Raw genomic sequence first — 17,260 nt, forward strand, 5'->3', positions numbered from 1 at the left:
TAATTTGGTGAATACAACTTATCAGTAAGATTTAATGATCAGTCTAGGTGGACGACTTCACAAAGCAAACTATTGATCGGTTGCTCGATTATTTGACCATCAATACATACTAAATTAGCAGGTTCTTAGGAGATCCGCTGACTACTTCATCAAGTCGAATATTCTAGTTGTGCCACATAGTTATATATTCTTATCATATTTATGTATAGGCATGTATGTAGCTAAATCCGCAACCTTTAGGTTTTGTTTGGGACGGCTTTTTTATTGCTTCTTAAAATAATTTTTTTTGTTTAAAAATTAAATTTTTATACTAAAAAACTGCTTTAAGAAACAATAAGAAAGCCGTTCCAAACGAAGCCTTAATCTCCGACTCAAATCTATAAAAAAAGGGTCGAGGGGTGAGCTCGGTTTTCACAATTTTTTTGTTCACTAGCTTGTTTTATAGAATTCACATAGTTTCTCATTCAAAAAAAATCTTTTTTTTTTTCTCTATTTCTCTATTGTCTTTACATTTAGTATTCTTAATATAATTGAGAGAGTGATGTACAGATAATTCTGAATTCAATAATAATGAGTTCAATAGAAAAAACAAGCACCTTGTAAATGCTTTTTTGCACTAAGACAAGAGGAGTGCATGCAATAATGAGCTCAAGAGAACTGCACATAGACTATTTTATGAAAGGCTGAGAGAGCTATCACAACAAAAAGAGTGGACACAATATTTAAAGCGAACTATGAACAAATATTCATTGTTTGAGAAAATCATGACACAAGTAATGTACCTTAGTGAATATTTTGAGCTTTCCCCAAGGGAGTGAGGATACTAATTAAATATCAAAAGTAGTATTGTTTGAAGCCTTAAGGAATCCCCTTCCCATGCATAGGAGTTATGATCAAGGATTTCAAAATCAGACCGGATCGATGGATTTAAAAATTAGACCAGACTGGTTGGTTAAATGGGTTGAATTGTGAACCGGTCGGCCGACCAGTTCAGCTCGTCCTAGAACCAGGCTAACAAAAAATCGGTCAAAACCCGCTCGGACCAGTAGTCAGATGATGGAACCGGAGAACTGGCGCCGGTTTTCAAAAACCACACGGTTCAAATTAAACAAATTCTAAGCAGTTGATTTTCGATCAAACGGTCTCACTATTTGAAAGTCAGTTGCTTTTGACTGATTTTTCGGAAGACTAATGTTCGTCAAAAATGTCGATGGATTTGCGTCATAAAATTCGTATAAAATTTTAGATGACTTTTGTGGAAGATTTGCAGTGGAATTTCTGCATGAAATATTTGTAAATTTTTTCGGAGAATATTCATTTAAGAAAATTATAATTTATAATGTTTACTCTTTCAACTCTTGTTGATGCAATTATTTTACAAATAAATATTCTTAAATTAAACTAACTAATTTAATAATTTATTATCAAATTAAATTGATAATTTTGATCTTAAAAAAATTTAACATTAACTTTTAATGAATAATTAATTTTAATATTTTATAAGTTATAATTTAAATTAAAAAAGAATAACCTTTTAAACAAATCTTGTTGTGCAGCCTAATAGTTAGGCGCTAGATTGATTAGCAAAGGTGGCCGGAGGGGTTTGAATCCCGTTGTAGACGCAGCGGGTGCAGGTTTGCTGGGGGGATGAACTGGACTGTCGAGCAAGCCACGCAAGTGTTAGCTAGCAGGTTCACACTGATTGGCAAGTAGAGGCGGCGAGCCACAAGCTTGCTGGTGTGTACATCATTATAGGATTTTATTATATTGATATAATTCTAAAAGTCTTTATCGATGTTTTAGTTTTATCACTTAATATGATTTTTTTAACTAATTGATTGTAATTATATGATGATTGCTTTAATGATTCAATACACATACTAGTTTATTGGTTTCTCTATCGTACTCTTTTGCTGACATATGTGCCATATTTTTTATTGTTTATAAATTTTATTATTATTGTATGTGAGTTTTACTATTTCTATAGTGATTCTTGATCATATGACTGTTATTGTTGTGAATTGATTGACAAAATGCAAACTACTTTGTGTTGTATTTTAGATTTAGTTATAAGATTTTAGTGACCTACTAGTTTAAATGATTTTTTATAAGGATAGAGGATTAGGTGTGTGATATTGATTAGATTTAGATTCTCCAGATTTAATGTTAGTTTATTTCTTTTTATATTTTTGTTATTATTTTATACTCAGAACTGAAAAGATATATCATAATTATAATTATTGAGTATTATGTGTGATTTTGGGGGAAATGCAAATATAGATGTTTTGACTTTTAGAATTATTTATGCTAATATTTAATTAATAAATTAAGTTAGATAGCTCTAGTTATTTTTTATTAAAAATAAAATAATAATTCTTCTAAATTAGATTTTGGGACATCACAAACTTGGCATTAGAGCAAAATTGTTAGAATAATTGATTGTTATCAAAGTTATTGAAATTGATTGTGAGTGGGTTAGATTAAGATGTATGTTTTGCATACATAATAATTATATTTGTAAGTTATCCAGATCAGTCATAATCATACAAAAGTGAATAATTGCAATGGATTTATTAGAGTAAGATGTACCAAATGGGCAACACAGTGCAACTCTAGTATCGTCAGATTATTTTACAATTGGCTAGTTTTCTAGCACAGATGATGGGAGATACACAGAGTAAGCCATCTGAAAGTAAAGAAGAAGAGGGGGATAGGCATTTACATGCATTTCATAAGTTAAAGCCCCCACTATTCAAAGGCGTTGTATGACCCTAGGCTATAGAGGATTAATTATTAAGGATAAAGAAGATTTTTAATAGAAAGCAGTGCCTAGAGAGCCAGAAGATACTGTTAATTATGTTTGTATTTGAATGAGATGCTAAGAGATAGTGGATTGAACAACATATAGAGAAATTCCAAAGGAAGGTGAATGTTGAGATCACTTGGGATGAATTCACTATAGTGTTTGTGACGCCCCAAGATCTAACCCTTGCTCTCGGGATTTTGCCATGCACTGATCGTCCCAGGACGATCCCAAATCGGCCTGGACGATCCTGGGAGGAAAAAATCAGATCCAGAAAAGAGAAAAACAAAGGAACGAGCTCTCACAGTGTTCATGATGTGGTTTGTACCTCCGATAACACAATGACAGATGTAGGAAGCTTTCATTAACTTAGAATAGGGATGCAAGGTAGTTATGTAATATAAAGCTGAGTTTACTACATTGAATGGGTATACTCCTCACTTGATTTTGATAATTGAATAAAATTGATACATGTTTCTATAAGGTTTTAACAGAGAGTTGAGATAATTGTTAGTGCCTTTACGGATCCAAGAATTTTTTGAGTTAGTGCCAAGCTGATAGAGATTAATATGGCATTATTAATATCCATGTATGATGTGGGATCCAAATATGATGTTAGCTTGAGGACTAAAGATGAATCAAGTAGGGATAGAGGCAGTGTGAGTGATGAGAAAAATAGATACAATAATTTGAAAGAATCTGAATCAATTACATCTTCTGATAATTTAAGTGCATGTATCTATTATGAAAAGAGGCGTGGAGGTTATTGTTACCTTTTAACATGGCAATGTTTTTGATGTGGAGAGTAAGGACATAATACAATGGATTATTCACATAGGGGGAGAACTGATTTGAGAGTAGGACAATTTAAACAGACTAAATGATATAGGACAATAGAAGTGAGAGCATATAATAAAAGATCAACAAATAGCCTAATGAAATAGTTGTCAGTTGTATCAAATGGAGTTTATTGCACCAACAACACTGATATCACCAATTCCAATGATGCCACATATGTACAAATTACAATACTTGAAAGATTAATAATAAATTTAGAGTTCTTTTGATAAGAATTTTGTTTGAATGATTGAATGCAGCATTTCATACATAAGTGAATGACATATGATATATTCAATTGTATAATTTGACGAGCTTTTAATTTGATTTTGATTTGAGTTTTGATCGTACAACTTTATTTTATATTGATTCTTATGCCTAAATCTTGAAGGGAAATATCTATGATGATATTTTTCTAAGATGTATAGATTATAAGAATCTGAATTTTTGAAATTAATTAAAAATTAAAAAAAATCTAAATTCCTATTTTAACTTCAGTGTAGCAGAGAGAGAGAGAGAGAGAGAAAACTAATTTTTAGGGGCCATATCTTTTTATGGCTTTTGTAAAAATTGCTCAAATCATTTTAGATGATTCTAATCCTATCTCTATTTTCAAATATTTTAATTTTAATTGTTTGATTCTCCTAGAACAAATTTTATTAAACTTTTCTCGAATTTATTGAGAGTTTACCTCAGAACGTTTTATATTTTATCGTACTGATCATCTAGGACATTTTGATTATAACATTTATTGAATTTTATTTGGTAAAATAGAAGTTATTATATTTTGTACTATTTCTACATATTGAATAATTGATATTTTTAATGTAATCATACTATTAATACAAATATTAAAAATGAATGTGAATATGTGGTTGAGTAATAGTTGATCGCTATTATTGTTATAAAATTTTGATAATAATATGTGTGAGGATAAGTAAAGTTGGTTTCACTAATGTTGGTTGGATATTAACTAACTTGTATAGGATGGTGGGTCGACATGTTTTTCTTTAAATATTATGATTTAGTGTTATCCTCTATTAATTCATGTATTTCACTGATTTGGAGTTATAAGGGGAGATGATTATTATGTCGACGGGCAAAGAGTAACAACTTAATTTATTTACTAAGAAAATAGTTATTAATATTGATATGATATTGGAAAAATACTGACTAAGCTAGAACTTATTACTTATTTAGTGTAACAACTGAAATACATGTTATTGATATATTATTCTTATTATTATATGGATTTATTATTACGATACGAATTTACAGGTACCACATTATTTTATTGCTCTGGCCACTAATTTTACGATTACCAATACTATTTGATATTATTAATTCACTGTAATGATATTAAGCACGTGATTAAGATGTTGATTTAATTTGATATTGATATAGAATAAATGGATAGCATGTGTACATCATTATAAGATTTTACTACATATATTGATATGATTTCGATAAGTTTTATCGATGTTTTGATTGTATCGCTTTATACAATTTTTTTACTGATTGATGATACTAATACGATGACTGTTTTACCGATTTGACACCCGTACTGATTTAGTGTTTTCTCCACCGTATAGCTTTATTGGCTTTTGTATCGTGTTGTTTAAATGTTTACATATTATACTGTTACCATATGTGAGTTTATTATTTTTGTAATGTTTTTTAATCATATCTATTATTGTTATGAATTGATTGACAACATGCATAGTACTTTTGTAATATGTTTGAATTCAATTATATAATTTTAGTGACATGTTGGTTTAAATAATTTCTGGTTAGGACTGAGGATCAGGTGTGTTTGATTGATCAGATCAGGATTCTTCAGGTTTATTGTTAGTTTATTTCTTTCTATCTTTTAGTTATTCTTTTATACTCATGACTGAAAAAATATTCGTAATTATAATTCTTGAATATTATGTATGATTTTGAGAGCAATGATAAAAGATTTATATAATGATATTTTGAATTTTAGAATTATTTCCAGTGATATTTAATTGATAAATGAAGTTAGATAGCTCTAATTGTTATTTATTAAGATATAAAAGAATAATTCTTCCAAATATGATGCTTTTATTCATGTTGTTGATTCCACTTCAACATCTCTGCTCATGCACGCCTAATTGGCAAAACCTAAATAAGTTGATATTGAGTATAAAAATGGGGAAACTTTAGACAAGAGATTTAGATTAGGAGTTTAAAACATTAATATTGCTCCTAAGGATGATGATATATTTAAGTAATATGCATATGTGCATTTGGATATTTATATGTGAACCCTTTATTTACCTATAGAGGAGGGTAGTGACAAAGATGAAGATGAGGGTAACAAACTAAATACTCCTCACCCAATTTTCATTATGAACATTGCCACAATAATTGCAAGGGTGTCCATGCTATGATGGTGAAAAGGATGGAGAGAAATGTAGAGAAATGGGCAAAAAGGATACATGACATACATGAATATTGAAAAATTTTCATGCCTATATTATTAATTAAAAAGCTAAAGGCATCTATCTTTTTATCAAATTCCTAGCCTCCTTATCTTTCAATGCCAAATCTAAATGATTTTGAAAATAATTTAAAATTTAATAATAATAAATTGGTTACACTTGATATGTGTTGAAAGATTGAATATGTTGGTAGTTAAATGAGAGTTCTCAATTGTTAACAATAAAATGTTTGAATGGATCAACAAGTTGGATGGCTTACAATATATGCTTGATGACTACAAGCATAAATTGGGTACAATTGAAGAAAACTTTAGGTCGAAAGTTTCAAAATAATATGATTACTTGAATAAGTGGAGAGTTGAATACCTAAAAATAAAATTTATACTGTAAAAGCTCTCAGGCGTCTCCCACCCACGGCACTTCTGAATTCCACCATCCTAGCTCTCTTTCTAAAGATGATATGTGATATATCCATGATAATAGATACACATAATGTATTTAGAGAATTAACAACTGTTAAAAAGATTGTTGATTAAGGGAGAAGATTAGGCTATACTCATCAAGAGAACATTATGGCCTCTAAGATGTTAAAAATTGAGGAAGAAGACCTCTAGCTCTAACCAATGTATCATCCTAGAAATGCATAATATATATTTTTATTTTCTTTATCTTATGGTGTAATTATCTTTCGATTCTTTTAATGTTGATATTTTAAGTTAGTAATGATCTCAAATTTGAACTATTGTATGATTCCTCATTATTAGACATTAATATAATCTTTGATCATATCTGAGAGGTGAGAGATTCAAATGAGTATTATATATACAACAACAAAAACATCAACCTTTTATTCCACTACGTGAGGTCGACTATATGAATCATTTTTTTTTTTAATTCTATTAAGAGTCAAATTCTTATTTAAAATGAGTATTATAAATGTGAAGAATAAATTTATTCATGCTTAATTATATATTAAACATATTTTATTTTAGAATTTAGAATACAAAATATAAATAACTTAATTAAATTTTATATTACTAAATATTTTGTAATAAAAATATAACTTTTAATATATCAAAATGAGATATATAAATAAGATTATTTTTTAATAATATAGAAATATAATAAGTAAAACATGCATATTGTGAAGACTAATTAAAATTTCCATATTTTTTAATGCTTCTTAAAAATAAAAGAATTTTTTTTAACAAATTCATATTTTATAATATCCAAATTAATTAATTAAACGTGTAAGACTCACATACCAATTATCGGCATATAATAATATTTTAATATTATCTTCTTCTTTGTTGAAGTGGGGAGTGGGGACTCAAAATTAATAAGCCATACTTTGTCTTTATGGATTTTGCACAACTTAGCTTTGTGAAATAAGTCTATCAATACTCTTCCTTGCATATGAAGCCTGCATCGATCAAGCTGGCAAACTTTGGAAGTTTAGAGTCACGTGATAAATCTCATGCCCAATAGTATTGGAGCATAGAAAGGAAATGAATTATGGTGCCTTTATTTTCTAGGAAAGTTTTATGCTTGATTTTCTGTCTTTTTTTAATGTAGAGATTATTGTTTGTGAATTGTTTAATGATTTAGTGGCCTCCTTGGGGCGAAAAATTATTCTGTACAGACACCGAATGGTGTCTAGATGTCAACCAGAATGCGTCACATCACATTTTTGTTGTGTACTGAGTGCTGTGGAGTGTTCTGATTGGCCTCTAGACAATTCGATGTTCGTACAAAATCATTTCTCTCTCGGGACATCTCTCTCGCTAATTTGATTTTCACGTAACAATTGTAATTTCCCTTAACTTGAGTTGAGCCCGTGTCACCCTCGCTTGAGCTTGCGGTTGATTAGTTAATCGAGTTCGAGTTTGAGCTTGAGCTCTCCCTTTATTCTACGAGTTTGAGGCGTCTCATGAGACATAAGTTTTAAATGTTTTTAACAGTTTTATATTTATGTGCATTTTATATTAATATTTTTTAAACAAGCCAACTTACAAGCTAACCAGGTGAGTTAGATTGACCCAAGCTTGGCACGTTAGCTCATCGAGCTCCGTTTAAGAGTCATTTATCAAGCCGAGCTTGAGCCTGCATACGAGTCAGCTTGGATCACTTACACCCCTAGTGGCGATTATTTTTTTGCTGCTTTCTCACAACTTTTTCAATTTTTTTGCAATGAAAAGCTATTTTATTACAATGAGAATGATTGAGTTACTTTTTACTCTGTAATTTTATAATCAATTTTATAAAATATTTTAGTGGTCCCACATATACTCTTAGTGGTCTAATAAAAAGAGTGTGAGTGATAGGACTTGTGACATGAAGTGTAAAATTATTTTGTATCCTTATTGTAAACTTGTTTTGGCAGTGTATGAGTATTAAATAGTTATTAATTCCAGCTGAGAGGGGTCTTAATTCATATCAGTCAGTTTAAAGGCCTACAAAAGAAAGATGGGCTGGGCCCAATTAACAACTCTGTACAAGGCCCTAATAAGGCCGTTAAGTCCATGACAACTCGTTGTGTTAACTCGCATCGGCCCAATTTTTTTTCAAGCCCAGAAAAAAGGACAAGAATGTTTCGGCTTAAACTTATTCATTATGAATTTAATAATTATCAATTATTTTTGGATGAATAAAATATAATATTTAATAAATTAATAATATATTGCATTCATTTAAACAATATATATAACTTTAAAATTTATCATGATTTTAAAATATTTTTTGCCTAAATTTTTTCATCTTTAATTTTTTTTTTTATGAAACTTCAAATCAAAGCAAATAATTAAGTTAAAATATAGCATCAAACCTAATTTACATCAAAACTAAAATTAAATCAATCACTTTAATTCTAATTTTTATTTTAATTAATTTTGAAACACACCTCTAATTATATAATTGATTTGAAGTTTCATAAAAAAATGATAATTTCATTTGTGACATAAAACCACCATAATATTAACATAATATATTTTTTTATTATTTCGATGGTACGAAAGATATAGTGTAGTATTCATCTTGATGACAATTTTTAAGGACTTAGTTTAATAACGTATTTGGAAAGTTAACTAAGATTAGATGCTAAGTTTTAGTTTGTGACAACTTTCTTACTGTTTTTTAACACAGCTTTTAAGTACAAAAAAAATTTAAATTATAAATTTTATATTAGAAAACTGCTTTAGAAAGCAATAAAAAAGTTGTCCCAAATTATGTCTATCATATCATTATAATCATTTATAAATACATTTAGTCATAAAAATGAAAATTATTATAAACTATTCATTATTTTAGGTTACTTACTATTTTTTATAAATATGAATAAATACTTTAAAAGATATAGTCGGATACAAATTTACTCTATACATTGAATACAACTATTTGTAATAATAAGAAGGGAAAGTTCAAGTAAATTTATATAGATGTTAAACTAGATGATATTCCAATAGGTCTTGGATTAAAAAAATAAGATTTTAGATTATCATCCTAATGATTGAGATGTACCTTGATGAGCTTACTTACAAAAATGGATCATGCCAATCTTATGACAGTGTGTTCCTCTAATAACAATTGAAAATAAATTATACAGATTTAATCCAACATAATTTAATAATTACAAAAACTGGTTCGAGTGATGTATTATGAAAGTTGTAACTTATTGCTTTTTTTGATATCTTGATTAGTGAGATATAGGCGAATAAGAAAGCAATGATAGTCTTCAAAATTAATATTTTTATAAATTGGAAGAAGAATGATAGAATTTAAGTTCATGTTAGTTATGTTAACAGTTGTGTGCAAACAGCAGAAATAAAATCAGAATCAAAGCACAATCAACACAAAAAACACGTAGTTCTACGTGGTTCGACAAAGATGCATACGTTCACGGGGAGGGGATGATTTCACTATATTGGAGAAAATAAGTTAAAATTGGCTCACTCTGGCTCATCTCTAATACAACAATCTTCAAACCCTTAATTTATAGATTTGAGACAAAATAATTAAAGAAAATATAATTAATGCAATAATATGGTAAATCAAATCATTGCCATCATTGGATCCAATCAAAGCCCAAATCAGATATTCTAATTAATGCATGAATTAGCCATAAATACTTTAATAATCAAAGCTTATTTAGATTTGGAAAGATTTTCAAATTAATAATATCCACCTCATCTTTCATTTTAGAAAGTGAAAAATGACAAATCAGGCTCCAATATTAGAATGGCTGCATCAGAATGGTTGCCAACATACCCCCCTCCCCCTAAAGGGATCAAGTCAGGCATAGTTCTTCAAAATAAGTGGACAATCAGTCATGAGCCCGAATGTTCAGCAAACTCCTATAGCAGTTGAACTTCTGAACTAGTAGTACCTTTGTGAGCATGTTTACTGGATTCTTCTTCATAGCTATCTTCTTCAACTAGACATTACCTTTAGCAATCAAGCCCTGAATAAAATGATACCTTACATCAATATGCATGATAGTAACAAATAACTACCTCTTCAATACCAAGCATGCATCAACTGTACCCTTCATATACATCATGATACTCTTCACAGTTTGTCAATGACTCCTTCCAAGATTATGTATGAACTTGCTCACAATGTCAACTGCTTGTGCAATATCTAAATCGAACTACTCTAAAAGTAGACACATTGTGTTATAAGTGTCAAATGAACACGGGTAGAGGGATACTTAACCTTTGTGGAGAGCACTAGCCTCATCATAATCAATCCCTTCCAGTTGTGCAGAGCCTTTTGTCGCAAACCTAGCCTTGTATCGCACATCAGCTCCATGAGATCCTTCTTTCTTTGCAGACACTCATTTCCACTCAATGGATTTCCTCGCTGAATGAAGCTTCACTTATCTCTAAGTAGCATTCTTTTAAAGAGACTCCATCTCTTTATCTATAGCCTCGTTCAAAAAATCATCAGAACTGTCTACTACTTCCTTGTAGTGACTAGGAACTTCACCCTTTATGGTTGAAAGTATAAATGCAGTGTGGTCCTTCAACCAAGTTGTTTTGGAATATTTTAGAATCTGATCCTACTCCTAGCAATTGATTTTTGAGCAAAAATCTCATCAGCAACATCATTTTCTACCTCCTTATCTACAATTGAATCACGTACTTTGGAAGAAATGATTTGCCTCCGTAGAACAAATGGATTTGCATCAAACTCCAACTTCGTAGTGCATCTGTAGTCCCAATAAAACTCACTACCTGCTTCGAGTCCCTAGGCTTTAACATGCTCACCTCGTCAAATGTAATATCCCTACTAATTACAATCTTTTTCTCTCCCTGATCATATAGTTTGAAGCCCCTAACTCCACACCTGAAGCTAATAAAAATTACCTTCTTTGCCATTGGTTCTAGCTGAACATGATATTAAGATGGATACCCATATATTCTTTAAGTACTCAAAATCTATTACATGATGACCCGACTATATATCCTTTGGGGTCTTTTTCTTAATCGCTAAAAAAGGCAGGGACTTCACCAAGTGACAAGCATAGTGTATAGCCTCAGCCTAATAGACTATATCCAACCTAGCACTAGATAACATACACCGAACTTTCTTCACAAAAGTCCTAGTTATCCTCTCTGCCGTCGTCTCTTAAATAGCGAAGTAGTGCTCTATCCTAAATCTCTGACACTCTTCCAAGAATGCATCCGAAGTATATTCGCCGCCATTGTTTGATCTGATACCCCATATTCTTTCACCAGTATGAGTTCCAATCCACTTTTTCCAAGTTCTGAAGATCTTTAGTACATTGCTCTTGTGCCTCATGGTGTACACCCAAATAAATATGAAGTAATTATCAACAAAAGAGATAAAATATCTTCATGTCTTCCTCAGGCCCCATACATATATTTTTTAGGGGCACGTGCCCTCCCTAAAAAAATACAACAAGTTATTTCTCGGCTAGGATTTTAATTTTTTTAGTAAGTGTATTTGCCCTATTATGACGCTCCTCCTCCACTCACTCAACCTAGAGCTCAGACGCATGCAGCACGCCTACACCTTCTCTACTATCTCGAGCCTACACAAATGTCTCCTCTACCTCGAGCCAAAACACCTGGTCTGCTCTACCGTCGTGCTTTGATCTTAGTCCAATGATTACTTTGCCAGCCTACTTCCTTTTTCGTGAGCCAAAACATATGGTGCCAAACAAGAAGTATGTTACAACTCTTATTGATCATTTGGTTGATCTAATGAAATGATCATAGATGAGTAGACTCTCTTTATAAGATTTATTGAGGTGGGACTAGAACCTCACATATCTGTAATAAAAGAAGGAAAATAGGGCCCCTATTTTTCATTTAGCCTTTATTGCACCACATAAATTTTACTATTTGTGGTTGTGCGGCACTAAATATTTTCTTCATGGCTTCTGACAATGTTGCTATGACAGCCTGAATTGGTTGCTAATCTGCTCAGTCTGACTTTCTCATTAAAAGAGTGATAGTCCCATCCTGTTCAATTGCTTGTCTGTCCAAAAAAGATGAACAAGTTTTTTTTTTTTTTTGGGGGAAAAATGAACAAGTTTCATTGGCTACTGCTGAAAAACGGTCTGCATAGGGATATTAAGTTTTTTTTTTGGGACATTTAGGCCAATTAAGGCAAACTCACACACACAACGCATACACATAGACTCGAACCTTGGACCTCTTAGTTGGAAGTCTAAGCTCTCAACCAATAGGCCAAGGAGAGTTGTGTATATAGGGATATTAAGTTGTGGTAGGCAAAATGGATCGATATGACTTGTGCTTGTAGGAGTGTCAATTCGGGTCAGTGGGTTGGGTTCGGGTTGAACTTGAGTTGACTCGGCTCTAAATGGGTCAACCCAAATCCGATCCGTTTTTGTAAAAGGGTCGGCTTTTTCAACCTGGACCTGACCCGCACGGGTTGCCGGATTGACACGACCCGACCCGACTCGGATTTTTGAAAATAAATCTCAAACACGCGGGTTCCGGTCACCACTCCCGGCGGCGAAGCGGCAGCACGTGAAGTGACGTGACTCGATACTTCGGGCAACGCGGGTAGCCAAGCTGGCGGGCACTCGACGCTTCGGGCAGGGCAGGCAGCAGACACGGGCAGAGGATTTTCGGGTTGCCGGGTCAACCCGAACTCGACCGTTTCACAAACGATTCGACCTGAACCTGGATTTTTCCTGGTCAAGCCCTAGTCAGGTTTCGAGTCATGTAAAAAATTGACACCCCTACTTGTGCGAACTCCTAAGTAGGAGAAATTATTCTGTGCGGAGACCAGATATAGAACGCCGTTCGGAGACTAACCAGAATGCGCCACATCAACGGTACCTAGCAGTACCGTGCCACCGTACCGAACACATGAATGATGTGGCGAATTCTTATTGATCTCCGGACGGCATTTGGCGTCCACACAGAATAATTAATCCCTAAGTTGTGGTACTCATTTGAGTGTTCACATGAGAGGCAGAATTAAGCTTTTAGAGATTATCTCTGAACTTTAACTTGTTTATAACCCTACAGTATGTGAAAACTTTGAAATTGAGTTTTGTGATTCAATCTATACCGATATTTAAGAGTATCAGAATCAAATAGCTTTAACATCTCTCAGACTACTTATAAGAGCAAATAGAGAATAAGGATTCATAAAACTTGTCTACAGAGTTGGGGAGGGGGTTAATATTTCTGGAAATAACTGCTCACAGCAAGAATAATGCTACGTTTACAACAAATAACAATTCTGTACAAATGCTCTCAGTATCCTGCATTTTTGTAATCTACCAAGCAATTGAAAGTTCAGAGTTTTACCGTCTGAACCGAAAGAAAGAAAGCTCACAAAAATAATGAACAAGAAATGTTCAACGAACTCTGAATTGGAGGTCTTCATCAAGCTACTTTTTTTCAGCCATAACTCTTCCTTCTTTTACCATTTGCAGCTCCTTGCTCCAATCTAACACTTGGGCTGCACTTCTGGTTCGATCAATGGCGGAAGAGGTGGCCTCATCATCTCATCGCTCATAGCTTCATCACCCTCCCTTCTTCCAGTTTTAATTATATCCATTTCAGTACCTTGCTCTACTGTACACTTGCTTGAAGCTTCAGTCTCCAAGCTTGAAACAATCACAAGGACAGCTCCATTATCACTTGGAAGAAGATCAAGAACTCTCTGACTTCCCTCTTCACTCTCATTCCTGCAAAATCTATCATTCTCAACATCATAAAAGTTCCCTGTTCTCACCTCCTGCGCCAGGGAGCATGACCAGCAGAAGAGCCATTTCATGAAATCAGAGAAAGCTGAAAACCCAAAGCAGCAAGGATTAGCAGGAAGCTTAAATCTCTTCCTCATTTGAACCCTCCAAAATCCTCCATATAGAAATCCAAATAGGCATAGAACAATTCCTGCAATCCCCACAACATATCTGATTGCGTAGTCATTTATATTAAGGGCTGTTACGCTGAAGACTAACACTGGTGCACTGCAGAGAAGTATGAAGGTGATGATATGAACATACATATTACCAAATCCAAGCCTCTCCATATTCCATCCGAAAATGCAGAAGGTGCAGAAGAAGGAGAGGCAGCAAACACTGACATCGTCACAGCAATCAAAGAGTCCTCCAGCCCAATCAGGTGAAGTCACCACCACACTCTTTTTGTATAATTTCAAATCATTCTCCTCGCCGTTGGGCTGCTGCGATTCTTCGTCATTCTCTGATACAGTCTTCCTCCCTAGAGGGCTGAAAACTGTGTAGAGGGCAGCAACAATTGGTGCTCCTGTTCCAAGAGCAATGAAGAGAATCTGTGGCCAGTCTGGCCTTGTCTTGCTAGTATATGCCCAGTAAAGAGCACAAAGGCCATACTGAGAGAAGCAAGTGATTTGAAGAAGGAAGACAACAAACATCATATGAGCCCTCTCATGTGACTTTTTTGTTCCATTCTTGCAGTAAACGTTTCTAAGCTCGACGATATCATTTGATTTCCACTGGCATAAGAGAACCAAGTGGTGGGAGATCCTGGGATGCTGATACAAACACATTATGGTGAATAATGCATTGAGGATTTGATTGAAGATCTCAGTCCACTTTTTTCTAACTGAGCTCTTTGGTATGTTTTGGTTGAGAATCCCAGTCATAAGTAAGAAGAGTACAACAAGGCAGGATGCAACAAAGAAGAGCCAGATAAGAAGAGCTATGTTCATTGGGTGCTTGACCCATTTCTTGCCATATCTAACCAGGGATCCCCAATTGATTTTTCTGACAAATGGAACTCGGAAGCGGCGGCGACCAGCATCTCTAGTGTCGGACGAGGTATCAGGCAAAGGAGGATTGCTGCTCATGCTTCACCTGATCTTGATTTCACCGACGGAAAGGGAAGAACTGTAAACAAAACCAAATTTAAGGAGCCGCTTATTTCTGGTTTGGCTTTGAAGAAATAAAGGAACCATTTTTAGCAGTGTTTCTGACTAGAATTCCAATTTTTGTTACAGTGATCAATACAAAGTGGTACAAACATTGAGAAGTTGGAACAAAGGCTCATCATATGATATCCCAAAATGAAAAAGATACAAAAAGCTGTAATTTATATTTAGTAAAGCTTATGTTTATTATTTTCCCCTATAATTGACTAGGTTATATATTTATATATTGCTTCTGTCCAAAAGAAAAAGCTGAAAAATGCGCCGTGAGTGTCTTTATTGCAAGAAAAAAATATGTAAAATTCTGAACTTGATACCAAATGTCAAAAATTAAAATAATAGTACTGTAATGTAGTTTTGACTTTGGTTATTTGCTGATTTTTGTCCGTGAATGCTTGAATTATAAAAAAAAACCTTTTTTTTTTCTTGACCTTATCAACGGCATGACCGTAGCAGCCACGACACTGGGACTTTTGACTCTTCTACTGATTGCGTCTGTTCCTACGAAGCTTTCTTACCCTTTCAATCATTTCTTCTCCTCTATCATCTAATTAATGAATCTACGTCTCTCTTCTACCTTGCTTATTTCCTGTCTAGTTCTATCAATTTGAACTTCTTTCGAAATCAGTTAAAGGGGCTGTTGGGTATCCTATATTAGGAAGGATTAATTAAGTAAGATTTAGCTCTGAGTCCCGCAAAACAGATTTACGGCGATTGAAAATCCAACTATTTTGATAAATCCAATTTCAGTTCCGTTATGCACAATCCAACATTTGTTAGATCAAACCCTTCAAATGATTTAATTTATTCAGGGAATTTTTCTTCTCACAAATCTTAAATCCTGAAAATAGCCAAAACAATTTATCAAACTGTAACAAAATTTAACTCAATCAAATTTTAACCCTCTCAAAATTTACAGAAGTCCCGATTTCAAATATTTGCTCCAATTCCTACTTAAGTTAAATCCAGCCCTAATTTTTTCTCCATCTGCATGTTTTCATAGATTTCAGAATAAAATCATCACTGACTGCTACAAGTAAAAAATCTAACCTTCGAACTAGTAAATCCGTGATTCAGCATGTATTATCAAAGAATTTCAATAAACTCCATATCTGAAACGGAAAACCCCCTTCCTTTCAAAGTCAGTGATTATATTCTTTGTACAAATCCGTTTATTCTTCAGAAATCAATCTAATGAACTCTCGAACTAATGAACATGACGAGAGAGAGAGAGAGAGAGAGAGAGATGCAGTACCTCTAAATCCGATTTCTTGAGCTTTCCCTTCTTCTTCTTCTTCTTCTTCTTCTTCTTCTCCGGTGCGTGAAGGAAACTACGAACTCTCATTTCCTCCTCTATATAGAGTTAAAAGCAAATGCATTAAAAAAAAGTTAGGAACGGACAAAAAACAACTCATAATATTCTTATTACATTTAAATTAAATTTTTATTTACATATGCGTTTGAAAATAAAAATTTTTATTATGAAATATAAAATAAAATAATAATACTTTTATATATAATAATATAATAATATAATAATAATACAGTTAATAATTTTTCAAAATCATTTCGCTAAAAATTATATTTGACCCATTGACCCACCCAACTTTTTACTGAAATCAATATTATTTTTCCTTTTTTATTTATTCATATTGAAAGCTTACAAATATGATATACTGAATTTATGATTTAACAATTTTTTTATTTTATAAAGTTTATTGAAAAACTAATTTTTAAAATT

General features: G+C 32.7%; 1 protein-coding gene across 1 annotated transcript; it reads right to left on the reverse strand.

Moving 5' to 3' along the window:
• Positions 1-13,721: 13,721 nt before the first annotated feature.
• On the reverse strand, positions 13,722-16,908 carry LOC110112947. Its single transcript, XM_020845351.2, has 2 exons — positions 16,775-16,908; positions 13,722-15,481 (listed from the first exon to the last, which is right to left on the reverse strand). The coding sequence occupies exon 2, from the start codon at positions 15,439-15,441 to the stop codon at positions 14,056-14,058; it is 1,386 nt and encodes a 461-aa protein (XP_020701010.1). The 5' UTR covers positions 15,442-15,481; positions 16,775-16,908; the 3' UTR covers positions 13,722-14,055.
• Between the last annotated feature and the right edge of the window lie 352 nt (positions 16,909-17,260).

The sequence above is a fragment of the Dendrobium catenatum genome, unplaced genomic scaffold (genome assembly GCF_001605985.2).
Source record: "Dendrobium catenatum unplaced genomic scaffold, ASM160598v2 original_scaffold_61322, whole genome shotgun sequence".
Lineage (NCBI taxonomy): Eukaryota > Viridiplantae > Streptophyta > Magnoliopsida > Asparagales > Orchidaceae > Dendrobium > Dendrobium catenatum.

Excerpts from the sequence above, each read along its gene's own strand:
- LOC110112947 (XM_020845351.2), bottom strand. The coding sequence starts at position 15,441 with ATGAGCAGCAATCCTCCTTTGCCTGATACCTCGTCCGACACTAGAGAT.